Below are 16,092 nucleotides of genomic sequence, written 5' to 3' on the forward strand. Positions count from 1 at the left end.
AAGTTATTTTCGGTTAACAGAAAGAGTGGTAGATTTTCCGTTGTTGATACGTGAAAGAGATTTGACCCATAAAAAGTGGCTGTTTTGTAGATTCATTTGCTGGGTAAACTGTCAGGTAGCCTCCATAAATGGGCTGTCGTGTTATTTCATTTATTTTTATTATTTGAACTCAAATTAACTCTACAGTTTCACAGTTTATCTCTCATGAATCTGAGCAGTTAAGTAGGACAGAAGAAAAGGTACAGTTCCTTTCGGCTCTAACATATCATTGGCTGTCAGGTACGCCTTGTTATACTGTCCATCCTCATTTAACTATCCCACAAGATCTCTTAATGAAGTTAAGCCCCAAGTTCACTCCAATAATTCTGTGGCAAGAGTTTGTGCAATGTAACAATTCATCACTTGTCAAGAAGGCACTTTTAGTTTATACATTTAATAAGGGCATCCTCTAGCTTGGTTAATTAGAAGTGAACAGTTTGCATATTTACTAAATGCGGAGTGTCATTGCCACCACGGCCTATTGCCTACATGAATTATTTCTCTATCTGCAATAAACAGCTGGGTAATTATTACTGCCATAATCAGATAAATTCCCTCTGTAAGGCTTTTCTTACATGGCAATTCTTTGAACTCATCCAAAGCTGAACAAAATTTATGAACTCCAGCAGCGAGGCCACTTTTTCATACTAGGATATCCCTGTTCCCTGTTTCAAGGACATAAGTGGAGCAGCATAGATATTGTGAAAATAAGGAGAATAAATATGATTACCTAAAGATAATGTTTCAATAAACCACATTTTAAAAATATAATGTTCTGATCTCAGCCAACTAAATGATAGCAGTTTGGCTTTATCGAATTGTATCTAGGTGACGGGCTCTTTTCGTAAGGGCTAGCCTAAGACATAAAGAAAATAACGTTTTAGTTTTCAAGGACCAAATTAGTCTGTAGTGTTAACTGTCCTCATGACTTTCTTTCTGTAGAATCACTTTATATATGAAGAGACAATAATTATAGCAATTAATTTAGTAGAATTTAGATAATAACATACTAGAGTGTCTAACTTAAAGTACAGCATGTAATCTTTCTTTTAAAAACAGTCTATTATTTATCCATCATTAGTAATTAATGACATAATCCATATAATCACTTTAAAACATGGAATGATATCAACTATTTGATCACAGCCTTTTTACATTATTTTTATTTTTACCGAGAATGCACTACCTTTAACTATTTGCTATTTCAAAACATTTTTAAAGCCAAGTATATAAAAAGGAAAAAATCCCTTCATTCCTGAGATAGAATTAATAAAAGGAAAAAGCTTATTACATCGAGTATAATTTTGTTATATATGTATCTGTATATATATTTAATTTTTTTCAAATTTAACTCTTTATACAATGAATTTCAAGAAGTTTACAAAAGACATTTATGAGTAAAAGAAACAAGGATCATGGTAAAGGAAAATACAGAATGATAACTCTGATGGTGTGATTGATTAGGGGATGTGATTAGTTAAGAATGTCCCATTGTCAAAATGGAGAAAACATTACTGCACATACAAGAAACAGCTTTTCTAGAAATTTCTGGAAATTTCACATATGAATCCTCAATAGGAGGCACAGTAATGTAGTGAACAATGACTTCTGTAACTTTTTTTTTTTTTTAAACAGAAAAAAGCTCTCTGAATTTCAAGTCTCTCTTTTTTTGTGGTGATATTTGGGGGGAAAAAGAGCCGGAACGTAGCAATAAACTGTTACTCATTTGAAAGCAAGGGACTAAAATATGTTGGTTTGTGGACTTAGCCTCATGGTCGTCCAACTTGGAGGAATGGATGGATTAGAAGTTCTTATCTCTCACTTATCCTAGCTGATCCTCTGATAGGAGGTGGATGGACGGGAGTTGTTTTTTGTGTTTTTTTTCCCTGTTTAATTATGTGTTAAGGATTGGTAATGCTGTTTTTAATATTGCTCATTGAGAGTAAATTTATATAGTGGAAATCAGATTTGGGTACCTGATATCTCAATAATACACATTTACAGTCGTACTTGAAGCTACGTTTTAAGTCACTGTGAAAGTGTATTGAGAAAATGTAACCATTGCTAAAAGATTATTTAAAGTACTATCCAACCGGCTATTTGCCCTTTACCTTATTTGACCTCTTTGAAGCACATGACAGTGTTGATTACTTTCTTCTCTACTTTCTCTTGTAACCTAGATTCTCTGAAGGCACTCTCCCCTGGCTTCCTTTCTACTTTTCTGCTTGTTTCCTCTCCATTTCTTTCGTGTACTCGCCTTTATTTGCCTGATCTTGAATATTAGTATTCTCTCTTTGATGCACTTGCCTTTTCATTCTTTATCCTCTGGACAGTCTCCTCCACTTCAGTGACTTCTGTTACCACTTATGTTTTGATGATTTATAAATCTGAATATTCTCCAGCCAAGAATGTTCTGATTATTATAAACATTTATTCAAATGCCTGCTAACACTGCCACTTGGACATCCACAGACACCTCAAATTAAGCATCTTTATATGTGAAATAATAATTTTTCCCCCAAATCTCTTCTTCTTATGGTGAATTGGACCATTTTTCATTTCAGTGCCCAAGCCAGAAACATGGGATTCATACTAAAGATGCTTTTCTCCATTCTGTTGGTGACCAAGCTCTATCACTTCTTTTCCTAGCCCTCTGTTCTCATTCCTCATCAAGCTGTCCTTCCTTCTGCTGCCTGAATGACTCTAAAATACAGATCCGATTAATGTAATCTGTTGTATTTCCTTCCTTTTAAGGTTTCCCTAGTAAAAGGTGACTTAGAGGTCCTAGAAATATGTAAACTATAAACACGAGGATTATATTTGAGAGCATCGTCTTGGCATAAGAATTAAGCAAACCCAAAGTAATGCATTATATTCTTAAATAGTTATAATACTTAAAAGCTTGGATCGTTGAGAAAAAATTGTTAACAGGTATCTTAGTTAAAATATTATTGTAGAATGGGAATTCCTAAACAGTGTGTATGTGTGTATAGAGAGAGATACCACTAACAGATGTGTGTGTATATATATATAAAATAGAAATTTTGTGATGAAGAGGAAAGGTATGCAGTGGTGTCATACTACAAAAGCAGTGAATTAAAAAGCATCACTTTTTAAAAAATACTTTTTTCGTTCCCCTTTGTAATGCCTTTAAGCTTTTTCCATCTTGTTTCCCTTCTAATCTGTTTCCTCTCTCGGGAGTGACATTGAAGAGAACTGAGAGAAAATCACCCCAGTTTCTCTCTCTCTCTGTTCTTTCTACTACTATTTTGTAGTCTTTTCTTATCCTGGCTAAGAATACATAGGATAAGATTCTGTTTAGCATTCATATGAAAGAGATATCTAAGATCAATTATAAAATAATTGGTCCATAAATAGTTTTCCCAAACTCATTTATTGAAGTTACATGTGATAGACTGCTTTAAAATAGTTGCCATCATCCTGTGGTAGGTCAGTGCTTTATGATAGCATCAGGATTAGTTTAGAGAGGTCCCTGATCTGTGTTGAGTGGATTGCATGGAAAAGCAACCACAAGTATTTTTGCTTTCAAGTGAAGTTAACACATTTTAAATAAGAGACGATGTGTGATTTTGGAGTAAACGCAAAGTAAATAAGATCTTACAATTCTTTTCATTTGAAATGGGAACTTTAGCTACTCAACGCTGAACTCTACCCAAAACAAAACTTCAGTAGCTTGATCCTCATTGTCCACAGCTGAATGAGTTACTGTGAAGATACCCTCTCAAGGGAGAGAGAATGTGATGTGCCTTGATCTACCTTTTTGCAAGAAAGCCCTCATGCTGTGTCTCAAAGTCACCGTCTGTAAAGTCATTTCATTTCACAAAGAAGAACAGGAACCTTGTTAATGATACCTGCCCCTTACCAACCTCAGGGGGATGTTGTGAGGATGAACTAATGTCTGTGAAGCATTTGGAGCTCCTGAATATGATGCACTGAGTCAATATATTTTATTATTATGCCTATTATTGTACTTAGCTCAATGTTACTCTCAATTATTGGACATCATATATATTACATAAAATTTTACTTCCTTTTATAGAAGTTGTCCAGAGTAGTAAAAAGAAAATAATTTTACAGTGATACATGTGCATATGTTTAGAAAGAATGCTATGCAAAAAATTCTTTTCAACTGAGTCTATTCAAAAGAGCCAGAAGAAGAAAAAAATTGATTTTCACGAATGGTCTTTCAATGGAATCTTATTGCTTTTTAAAACCATGAAATGGAGCAACTGGATGCTCCCTTTTTACGATCAGAGTGAAGTCATGGTACTGCAATTTTATGACATTGACCATTATCTTCTTTTTTCACTTTTTTCATTCTCAAAATATCTAGTCTATAGCGGACAAATTTGCTAGCATTACCCTTCGAGAGACTACTCACCCTTGGTCCGGAAGCCTTTCTTCTGCTCTAAAGTGCATTGCCCCCAACTTGCTGTTGATAGATCAAGTCTACCAAAGAAAGCTGGAGTTTTTTGTGAATAATCCATCCTCGTTTCATTACCACTCCCCTCCATCCCAGCTTGCTCGCTCTAGTGAAAGCCTGTTCATTGTTCTGTTCCCACCTCCATTGCCTTTTCTGACCCCTCTAATCAGAGTGGAGCTCTCTGAACTTAAGCACTGTTTATGTGTTTCTTCATAGACTTATTCTGTCTATAAGCTAGTTAGTTATCAGCTATTTTATTTGCAAGCTACTTGAAGGCAGGGACTGGACTTTACACAACTTTATTTCTTTTAATATTTTAAACATACTTATGACTGCCTGAGTGAATAAATAAATGTGTGTTAATTTTCTTCATGATATTAACTGGAAAAGTAGCTTAGACATTTGGAAGGGAAATTGATCTATACTACAAACAAAGGATTTTCAAGAGTTACTGAAAAGTGTTTTATGAGAGCCCTTTTCTAAATGTTTTCAAAATGTGAAAGTCTTAACTCCAGATTTCAGAGTAAGGTGTGATGTTCAGGAACAGCCTGAGTGCTTGAGTATCAAGGGCTATGTACTACCGAGTGCTTACTTTAAAACCGTATTTTCCCTTTGGAAAGTGCTGCCCTAATGAAATTTACAACACCTGTCCAACAATTCCAGGGCCTAGGTAACCATGTAGATAAAATTAGTGGTTTAAATGATTTGACTGACTTAACATGAAGCTTTTGTTTCAAATGCAAATATTTTGAGTATCTTAATGACTTCCAGATCATCTGTTCTAAGGTTTTATCAGTCTCAAAATATTTTTGGATGTCACGTACCAACTCCAAGCATGTAATTGCTTTATTTGTGGTTAGTAATTTTACTTATATTTTAGACTTAGCCTTCCCTTTTTCCTTTTATTATCTTCTTATTTGGTTACATTAATATGGACAGATTGAGAGTAGACAATTGTTAGAGATACAACATAAGTCCATTCAATAAATTTAACTAAAATACTTCTATGTCATAACATACCACAGCAGAAACTCATGCTATTCAGCTAGTTTTATTTTGAAGGCTTCTCCCAACAGAAGATATCACTGACTTTGCCATCAGACAGAGTGAGGACGCTAGAGAATTGTTTAAGTCCATTTTCTTAGAACTATATATTTTTCTTAAGGATGGTACAGATGATAGCTTTTTGTTTTTATTTGAGAAATTATGGAATTTGGGGCATCTGTGCTTTTAAAACAATCTCCACGTAACTTTTAAATTTCTCTGTCAAAATTATGATTTCTATGGACGTATTGGGATGTACATATCCTGTCTCCTTTGTAGTACTTCATAGTGCTTTAGCTAATACGGTGAGATTCATAATTAGATCATTAACTGAATATAATTGCATCGCTTCATGATGTCATACTAGTGAGTGGAATCTAATCACCTTACTTCCTCAACAGAGCTGACAATCTCATTGCTGTAACTAGTGTGCTCCTCAAACTTTAGCAGGCAGGAGATTGACTCAGGGTCCCATCCCCCAGAATTTTGGATTGAGTCGGTCTGGGCCAGAGCCTGAGAATGTGCGTTTCTAGCAGTTCCCCAATGAGGCTGATGCTGCTGTTCAGGGACCACACTCTGAGAACCACTGTCCTTGGCAAAGAGCCAGAGTCTGGGTTCTACGTCCCCTTCCCAAGGGGGGCTTTCTCAATGTGGCTTCTTCCCTCTTCTAATCAGACCACCAGAAGTGATGAAATGCACTACTAGTCGGCTGAGAAATAGTTAAAAAGGAGGCTCGCACCTAGTGTATACCAGATATTAAATAGGCCAAATATTTTGAGAGGGGCATACCTTAACCCTGACCTTCAGGACCTTAGCACATAGTAGGAGGAGTGCTGAAGTGGTGCATGTTTACAGGTAGAATTTGTTATAGAAAGTAGGAGTAAAGGATTGTTAGACTAGGAACAGCTAGAGAGTAATTCTTTTTAAAGGGATCTCGAAGGCTTTTTAGAGGAAAGGGTAGAGATTTCTGGTCTTTATTGTTGTTACTGTCGTCCTGCTGCACTAGAAGATAAAAATTATACACAATTTTTTTAGTACTATATTTTGAAATTAATAAGAACATCAAACAAAATGGCAAAATATATAGCTCGCTTCTGAATGGCATAGGCGGCCATCTTAATAATTTTTATTATGGTAAATAAGTATTACGTGAGTCTGCTGAACGAATACTGAGCTGTGAATAATTTAGTCAGTAATATATAGAAGAGAATAATTCCCAAATTGTAATTATGAATTTGGATGTTTTTTATCTTATAAATATTATTTGTTTCTGAAAATAATTTTGAGTGGAGTGCTCTATTTTCTTCAAGAAATAGTTTTTGAAGGTACATTATTTTTCTTCTTTGGCTCAGACCTTGGGCGAAAATCAAGAAACAATTTAAAAGGACAAATTGTGATGAGAGAAAGAAAATGTGCAATGCAAGGAAACATGAATTATTGCATGATAGCAAGTAATCATTAGCTTTCATCTGGGCTCAGAACTGAGCAGAATCATGTACTTGTTTCTGTAGTCACTTCACTCAGGTTCCTGTCGTCATTCATATACGCAGACTTCCATATGTATATGGAGACAATAGAGTGAATTCTTTATGACAGTACTCATATCCAATGTAATGGTCCTACTGTCCAGGACTATCTTTGTAAAATCTGTTTATTTATTCATTTAAATAAACATGGATAAAACAGACATAGTCTTTATAGAGTTTGCAATGTAGTGGGTGAGACATACATTAAATAAGCAAATACAGCCATAGAGACATAATTATAAACGTTCAGCTCTATAGAGGAAAAAACAGAATTATGGTATGATGAGTGAGAATAACAATGGGAGAAAATTCAGCTTGCTGTGAAGGGAGTTCAAGGCAGAAAATACAGTGTAAGTGAAGGTCCTGAGGTAAACTGTTTCTAGGAAAGGAAATAGGGTCCTTTCTAGGAAAGGAAATAGGGTAAATTGTTTGCTAGGAAATAAATAAAGCCATGCTGACCAAAGCACAGTAGTCACAGGAGGAGTGGTATGAAGTGAGATGGAGAGATAAACAGGGCCCATCCTGAAAGGCCTGTGGGTTTTTATTGTTTGTTAGTTTCGTTGTGCTAACTAGCTTTTAAGGATCTTGTCAGTTTCTGTCTCTTTTTATACATTATGATGTTCATTAGCATTCTTTATATACTCAAAAGTAGCAAGTGGAAAACGTGTTAAGAAGAGATGACATGTGTGGCTGCAAATGCAAAAGTCTGTCCATTCCAAGTTCACGTGTAGATCCCCAGTTATAATTTTATGATCTGATGATGAAGAAGAGTAGTGATAGTTCATTTAAACTTTTCCAAAACAAAGCAGCTTTTCCCTTTTGAGGACTTTGGGAAAATAGTATGGATACTACAATATTCAAAGTTACAGAAAAAAAAAGGTCTATCGATATCTAAATAAAATATTAGATTGGGCAAAATGTATGGTATGAGTATAGTATTGTGCTTAAAGGCATGGATTTTGGTGTCAGACCTAGATTCAAATTCTAACTCTGCCACTTTCTAGTTTGAGAGTTTGGGCAGAGATCTCACCTCTGTGAAATGGGTGTGGGTAATATCTGCATCACAGGACTGTGAAAGGATTAAATGAGGTATTGTAGATGTCTTAGCCAGGAAGCTCTTGGAAACAAAATGTAAGTCAAGGATTAAACTGCCAATCCTTTATTTGAGTGGTTCTAGCTCAGGACAGCGAGGGTGAGGGAGAAGGGGGAGTGAAGTGTCAGAGATGGAAACAGACTCTGAGACAGTGATTTGGTTTGTGAGTGTTATTGGGGAGCATTTGGGGAATAACGTCTCTAAGGGAGTGGAAAAGGAAAGCAGAGGGAGGTGATGCGCCTCATCGGAAGTCTCAGCCGATCTCAGGAAGCTCTGGGCTTTGGATGGGCCTTGAGAGTAGTGCTAGATTGGCACAGAGGCTCTGGGCCTGTGTATTCCTTCAACCACCAGTCATTGGATGCCGAATGGAGGAGAGGGTGACAAAACCTGGGGTGGGGCAGCAGATTTTCTCCAGTGAGATGTAGCTTGAGCTGTCAGCCACCAACAGTCAGGGCAGCTGTATTGGGTGCTTTGGTCCTATAGGGAGGATGTGATAGGATGACCTCCTGCAGCCCTGGACCACTGCTTCACATCACATTCCAGAGTGACACAACCTAGTGGAGCAGGTGTGCATTCTTTTGTTAGCCACACAGGTTTTCTCCCAATCTGCAAGGAGACCTCTCAAAGCAGTATGTGAAAGACAGTAAAAAAGGGAAATGCATTTGCATGAATCTCTTCTGTCTTCTATTTCCCACTGGTCAAGGTTTACCCCATGCTTCCTGCCTCTTAGAAGCCAGATTCCTTGCTCTGCCTTGTGGGAAATCTCATCCATAAGGTGCACACTAGTGTGGAGAGAGAAAGGAGAAGATAAGTGACGGGATTTAAGAAAGCATAAAAGATTCCTATTCAGTTATGTAGATAAAGCATGTAACCTAGTACGCAGCTCACAGGAAACATTCTCTAATGTAACACCTTACTATGTGCCAGCCACTACTCTGAGCACTTTACATAGGTTAATCTATTCGATCCTCACAATAGCTTGATGAAGAAGCTACAAATACTGATAATATATTTGCATTTTACAGATGAGGATATTGAGGCTCAAAGATTAAACAGCTAGTAAGTAGCCCAGCAGAGATTTTATAACCAGGTGTAATTTCAGAGTCTATGTTGTTTAACTGCTCTACTATATTGCCTCCAAGTGGCTATTCTTATTTTTATTATTGTTATCACGATTAGAATATGTAAATATTTTATTATCATTTTAGATATCATTAGCAAAATATATTCAAATATGTAAAGCTTTACATAGTTTCAGTAATTTTTGCCTTTATTTTAAAACTAATATCACAAAATGTTTTGTATATATAAAAACTGGTACAGAAAATCTGGGGACTTATCCTGGTTTCTCTAACTATATAATAGGAAACAGGATCATAAGATAAAAGAAAATAATCATGGTTCCTTCAATAAAAGTAGCTTCTGCATAGTATTTCTTGTATCAGGATGACTATAGCCAGGTCTGTGGTTAGAGAATCTGCAAATCTAGGAATTCTAATTCCATTTCTGCCATTAACTGATTTGTTATTCAGAATGGGTCATTTCATCTCTTTATGTGTTTTCATATTTGTAAAATAGGGTAATTAGTTATACCTATCCCATATATATCACAGGATTTTTTTTGAAGATAGAAATAAGTCAATACACCTGAAATTAAAAAAAATATTCATAACCTGAAACTATTTGGAGAAATTTTTAATTGTTTAAAAAGCATTTTAAAAATTGCTGGATTAAAAAATAGGTAAATTTTATATTTCAGGGAACTCTAGTTACAGTGGTTTCCAGCTTTTAATCTTTAATGGGATCATAATTTTTTACTGCATCCTTTACATTGAGCCATATCTTCATCTAGATTGCTATAACAAAAACCTGTATATCAAGGATAAATAATTTATTCAGCTCCTCCTACTTGGTTATTTAACAAAGAATATTTAACATAAATATAATTGTGGTGTTCAATACAACTGTATACTCTCAAGTAGGGCAATAAATCAGCTAGGAACTTTAGATTGATTTTTTTTCAATAATTGTATGAATTGACTAAATTAATTATTTTTGTGGTTTGAGATTACCCCAGATTAGTTTTTCTAGGGTTTTGTCAAATGTCTTGGATTTATTTGTAGGGCTTCCCAGTTCCTTCTAGATTTACTCTGTGTTTTCTTTATATACTGGAAACTGGCATTCTTTTACACCTCTCTCAGTTTTAACTCTCCTTGTCAAGCTCCCCAAGTACACATTGTTTTAATTTTATGTTTCCATATCCTGAAGATGGACGGTTTTTACTGCTTCAAGTAATTTCCACCCTCATTTTGTATCCAAGTCCTAGTTACTTCTTTGTACCTTGCCTGTTCATGTATGTGTTCAATTTTATTGGGCCTTTTTTCTTTTTTATGTAAGATCTCTTCATATTCATTAAATTATTTATAGAACACAAACTTCTTTGTAGATGTGTTGTTTTAATTTTTGTGATTACTCGGAAAATTCCTGTCCTTATCTTTGGAGTAACATAAAATTGGATACCTGCATATCTGAGTAATTATCCTTATAGCGGCAGTTCATTGGTTATTTTAAATTATCTTAAAGACTTATAAGAGGAATTTAGAGAAGAGATATTTATTTTTTACATAATATCAAAAGTAAAGGTGAAAATTAATGACGTATTCACTTCCTTATGTAACATATGATTGTTACTTTTCCTGGTAAAAATTCTCATTTATTCATATGTAACTGCCTTGAAATTTGTACCTAAGGACAAAGAAAGGTCACCAATCCCTGTAACTCCTGGTTCTTTGTCAAAAATGGACACAGTTAATGAGGTTTGTTTGGTACAGAACAAATTCTCAGACACAGATAGAGATCCTTTCAATGGAAACAAATTTGTTTGGCTTTACCAGGTTACTTAGCGATTAATAATAGCCTTGAGATGCAGGTCAGAAAGGTCATTGTACCAACCTGCCAGCACAATCTAAATGTGCAGCCAGCCCAGCTCTGTGGGTGCAGAAGCCCCCAAAATACTATGCATAAAGTAAAACAGGCTATTTTCTGACTCCTTTTTTCATATTAATAAGCAATTTTCAAGAGAAGGTGGCAAAATGAGGGCCATGCCACTCCAAGTAATTCATTTATTTTGCAATTTAATCTTATGTTGGAAAAATAGCTCTGCTGCAATAGCAGAGCATGGTGATTTTTAAACGTCAGAGTGTTTCATAAGTAACCTTGTATGAAGTATTGTATTAGTCGCCTTTAACAGAAAATTGCGACAAAAATATTTCCAGTCATTGAAGTAGAAATGAGAATCTTTTTTTTTTTTTTTAATTTTTGGAATTCTCCCCTCTACTTTCCCCTGCTATCTTTGAGGTATGTGCCCAGATGCTTTACTTAAAATTTTACTTATAGAACTAGACACTAAGTTACATATCTGTTTTTTAAAAGCATAAAGTACAATTTCAAAACATTTTAGCATGAGTGGTTAAACTTGTTCTATGAAAATAAAGGATTTATTCTTCCATAATTTGATAATATTCTATTTAGCAGGTATTTGTCACAAAGTATATTTTAAGAGGTGATTTTTTGTTTAAATTTTTAAAATACATATACATAAGTGATGAAATTTTCATTATTTTAATGGAATTTATTACACTTAGAAAGTTGTGAACTTATGCACCCAATTTGGCTTTTATTCTAATTATTGATATAATTGAACAAAACGTCAACCTTTCAAGTACAGGGTAATATATGTAATCTTGTTGATATTATTTAAACTGTTTAACTGAAGTAAACTTAGAATAAATTAAGTATATGTGTAAAAACCCATCACACTTTTTAAATTAGCCTGTTAGTGTGTAAAGTAAACAATGAGAACTTGGTAAATACCAAATTTAAAGGAAATCAATAGCCCAGATGTTTTCTTAGGATATTTAACTAAGTCCAAAATAGCCAAAGAAAATGATAGCATAGTAATTAACTTACTTTGCATTTGATACAGTTCCTCAGCTATTGAACTGATTATAATATGTAGATACTTGATTTTCAAAATTTCACCACTGAAAAATCACTTAAATGCTTTTTAAAGATTGCAAAGATTCCCCTAGAATGTGCCAGTAAGTTCGATTCCACCACTGATTTTGATGGATGTGGACAATGGTTACCCCTCAAAAACTTACTTGATTCTCATCAGTGAAAGAATTAAAAGGTTAGCAGATTTTTCGTATCATAAATAACCACAAACTGATTCCTGCAGGAAGGCTCTGGAGGAGTTTGCAGAGATGAAAGAAAGGGAAGAGGAGAAGGCCGACCTGGAAAGGGAGGAGAAGAAAAGAGATTACCAAGCCCGAAAGATGCATTACCTCCTCAGCACAAAGCAGGTTGGTCTACCTGTCCCTGACAGCTCGCGGAAGCCACTTGGGCACCCAGGCTGACAGAGATAAACTAGCAGGCTGAATGGGACATGACTTGTTGAAAATATATCACAAAGACACTACTTCGAGTTCGATTCCGTGCTGCTGTGTAGGTGCACGCAGGCACCCCGGCTGGTCTGACAGCAGCTTCATAGAGGCAGCCGGGCGAGGCTGGCAGAAAGGTCCAAGTCAGCACTGCGATCCGCCACGAAGGGCATAACCTTCCTTTCCAAATCCAGCCTGAGTGGCTTATCGTTGTGTTGTGAATTGATCAAGAACTAAGAAGTTATTAAGCCGAGGTCACTTTCATGTTTTCTCTGTTAATTGAGTGAATGTTGAGATTAAAACCATTCTTGCATCCTTTCTATTCTATTAATCTAATAAATTCCGAGGCAAGTTTTCATGTATAGCTTTTAAACATACTGCTTGAGCAGTTGCATCTTCGCATAGAAATATAAGTGTGGGATTTAGAATACTTAGAAATTTCTTTTCTGATACGTGGGAAGATTTTACTGCTTCAGATCTAGTCATGGTTACTAAGAAAAAAAAAAAACCTGCATGTCGAATATTCTGCTCACAAAGAAATACGATTAAAAAAAAGCATGAAAAAAAAAAAAGCATGAATTTGGGGGATGAGATGTGTTTTGTTACCTGAGCTTGAGGCTGGAAACTAGCAATTTCTTGGTTTTTATTCTTTCTCCTAGACTTCAAGTCCAGTCTTAGAGTTCTAGCTGAGTCGCATATGCAGATGTCTTCCGACAGGGAGGGGCAAGTGAAGTCCCAGTGGGAGAGGGTGAGAGCTGAGACTGAATGTCTTCCTTAGAGGCATCCAAAGTTGAAACCATATTAAGTACTGGGCTGGCCATGTAAGTTTGGAAAACAGGCCTCCTGTACCTCTAGCTTCTATTTGGTAGTTGAAATGACAATAATGACTATCGTAATATTTACTTGGATTTGGGTAGCTGAATTGTCTTTATTTAACAGGCAAGGAAACTGAAACTCAGATAATTATGTGACTGGTCATAGGCACAAAACTACTAGTAATAGCTCTGGTATTCAAACTGAGGTCTTTCAACTCTAAATATGCTTAGGTAATAATTTAAAGAGAGTTTTAAAAATAAAAGGTAAAAGTATTTTCACTTTTTATTATAAAATCCATAACAATGTAAATGTTTTAGTCGTTTGATTAGTGGGCTACATTTTAAAGATATAGAATTACAGATCAAGGATTCTTTTTAGCAAAACATTTTTTTCAAACTTTAGTTACTAGTAATTTCAATTTTGATGAAACTAAGGGGGGCTATAAATATATCCTGTAATTCTTTAAACCTAGTAATAATTCTTGGGGACAGTGTTTTCTATGATAACTTGGAACTCTCTTTATACTTTGAAACTTAATCTGAGTTCTAATTGTGTGGTTTATACTTAGGGTTGGTAGTGTGATAGAGAAAGCAACCTTAAAAATGGTGAAATCAGATTTAACTGAAACATCTGTTAATTCTGCTTTATCCAGGGTTATTTAGTTATTGGGTGTATAGTGGAATAATTTAGAAAGACCATAAAAACTTGGATGTTTTACTAATAAAAATAATAGCACATATCCACGGAGTGCTTACCATGTGTCAGGGAGTATGATAGATATTTTATATACATTATTTTTTAAAGTATTTTGATTTCATTTCGGTTTTTCATTTAAGTGCCTGGTTTAACAAATTATTTCACAAACCTGACCATGTGACTTGGCTCATGGACCTTAACGAATATTCAAGCAATATTACCATTATGTTTTAGGTATGTTTGTATTAACAATGCAAGCTGTCAGTGCAGTATCTCATTTTTCTCCTGTTTATCCCATGTTGGCTGCTAGTAATATCAGTGTATATAAATTTTAGTTTAGTGATCACTTGTCCCCAGAACTTCCTGGCATCCAATAAAATGTTTCTTTTTTGAGGCGCTATGGTACAGTAGAAAGAGTGTGAACATTTACATCAGTCAGAGCTAAGTTGGCATGCAAGCTCTCTCACTTAGGGTAAGGTATTAGGAGATTACCTAGAATTGTCTGAGCCTCTGTTTCACTCTGCACCTTGAGAGGACATTGTGAGGACTAAATGTAATGTATTTAAAATATTGCCAGGCCCTTAGAGAACATTCAGTAAATGATAACAATCATATTATTAGAATTTAACCTGTCAAGGATAAACTAAGATTCTACACTTTCGTGTTCTTCAATTTGTCTTAGCTGTTGGAAGCATTCATTTTCTCATTTCCTTTCTTTGCTTTTCTTTAGTTATTAAAGAAAATTAGTTAGAAATCTTCATAATGGTGTTGCCTACCCTACATTTCACACCTGGCTTCACAGACCTGAGGGCAATACAGAGGAAATGATGTTTTTAAATCACCTCCCTTGAAGAGGAATATTATTAAAATGTCAGGGGTTTTCATTAGAATCTTGCAAGTTGGTGTATTTTGTCGCAGTGGTCTTTAATATTCGATCACAATTAACTAGAGATAAAAGGGACAGCCCTTTGAAAACTCTGGGCACACTTTTGTTCCTGAGGGAGGCTTTCTTTTTCCTTTCTTTCTTTTCTCTCTCCCTCCCTCCCTCCCTCCCTTCCATCCTTCCTCCCTTCCTTCCTTCCTTCCATCCTTCCTTCCTTCCTTCCTTCCTTCCTTCCTTTGCTTTCTTTCTTTCATGATAAAGTAGAATAGTGGCATCATCCTGGTCTCATCTGTTTACTTTGGTCAGGGGATTGCTTGTACTAACAGGATGGTACTGGAAATTTTAAATGTTTTGTTCCTTATATCCACCAGATTTGCTTTACTTAGCTTTAAATTAGTGCTTTTCATCATGAAATTAAAAAGTCGAATTTTAAAACTGATATTATAGGTACAATTATAAATCAACTTCACCTACACAAAAATATGCAACACTGATATTTACTAAATAGAGTGAATATAAATCTTAACTTTAAAATTCATCAGTTAATTACTCCAAATAACATATTTTTGAGTACCTACAATCTTTCTGCTACTGTGCTAGGACTAGGATCAGGTCATACAAATGTATATTATGCTCCTTAACCACAAGAAGCATTCCATCTCATTTCAGTCTAATGCCAGACAATTTTTGGGGGGGCTGGAAGGAAATTGCACTTTCTGTTACAGCTTATATAGACAGTCTCACTGAAATTAACGACCTATATTTATGGTTTTGCTGATTCCATTTGCTATTTTATTTTAATAAAAGTCTTTAAATACTTTTCCAAACCTAAGCAAGAATCAGAGAATTAAAGGTACATATTTCATTTCGAGTATTGTTAATGATTTTTTCAGAATGACTTGGCTATTGAGAAGAAATGAAGCTGCAGTTTAAAAAATATTCTTAAGTCACATGTTTATAGATTAATTGCATTGTTTGATTTTAGAGTTTTGTTTTCAATTTATATTAAATACACATTTAAGTACAAAATAAATGCAAAAGATGAATTGATTTATATTGAAAGGCTTGTGTAAGTTTTAACTCTCAATTTGTGCAGATATTTTAAAATT

The 16,092-nt window shown here is 35.0% G+C and overlaps 1 protein-coding gene across 1 annotated transcript in view; it reads left to right on the forward strand.

Moving 5' to 3' along the window:
• SPATA17 (spermatogenesis associated 17) overlaps window positions 1-16,092 on the forward strand; it is a gene marked incomplete at its 3' end in the record, with an annotated part of 184,498 nt that overhangs the window by 69,992 nt on the left and 98,414 nt on the right. The window contains exon 6 of the mRNA XM_082857904.1: window positions 12,387-12,510. Coding sequence (XP_082714030.1) covers window positions 12,387-12,510 — 124 coding nt within the window. The remainder of the gene's footprint in view (window positions 1-12,386; window positions 12,511-16,092) is intronic.

Source organism: Leucopleurus acutus (genome assembly GCF_964270905.1).
Source record: "Leucopleurus acutus genome assembly, chromosome: 2".
Classification (NCBI taxonomy): domain Eukaryota; kingdom Metazoa; phylum Chordata; class Mammalia; order Artiodactyla; family Delphinidae; genus Leucopleurus; species Leucopleurus acutus.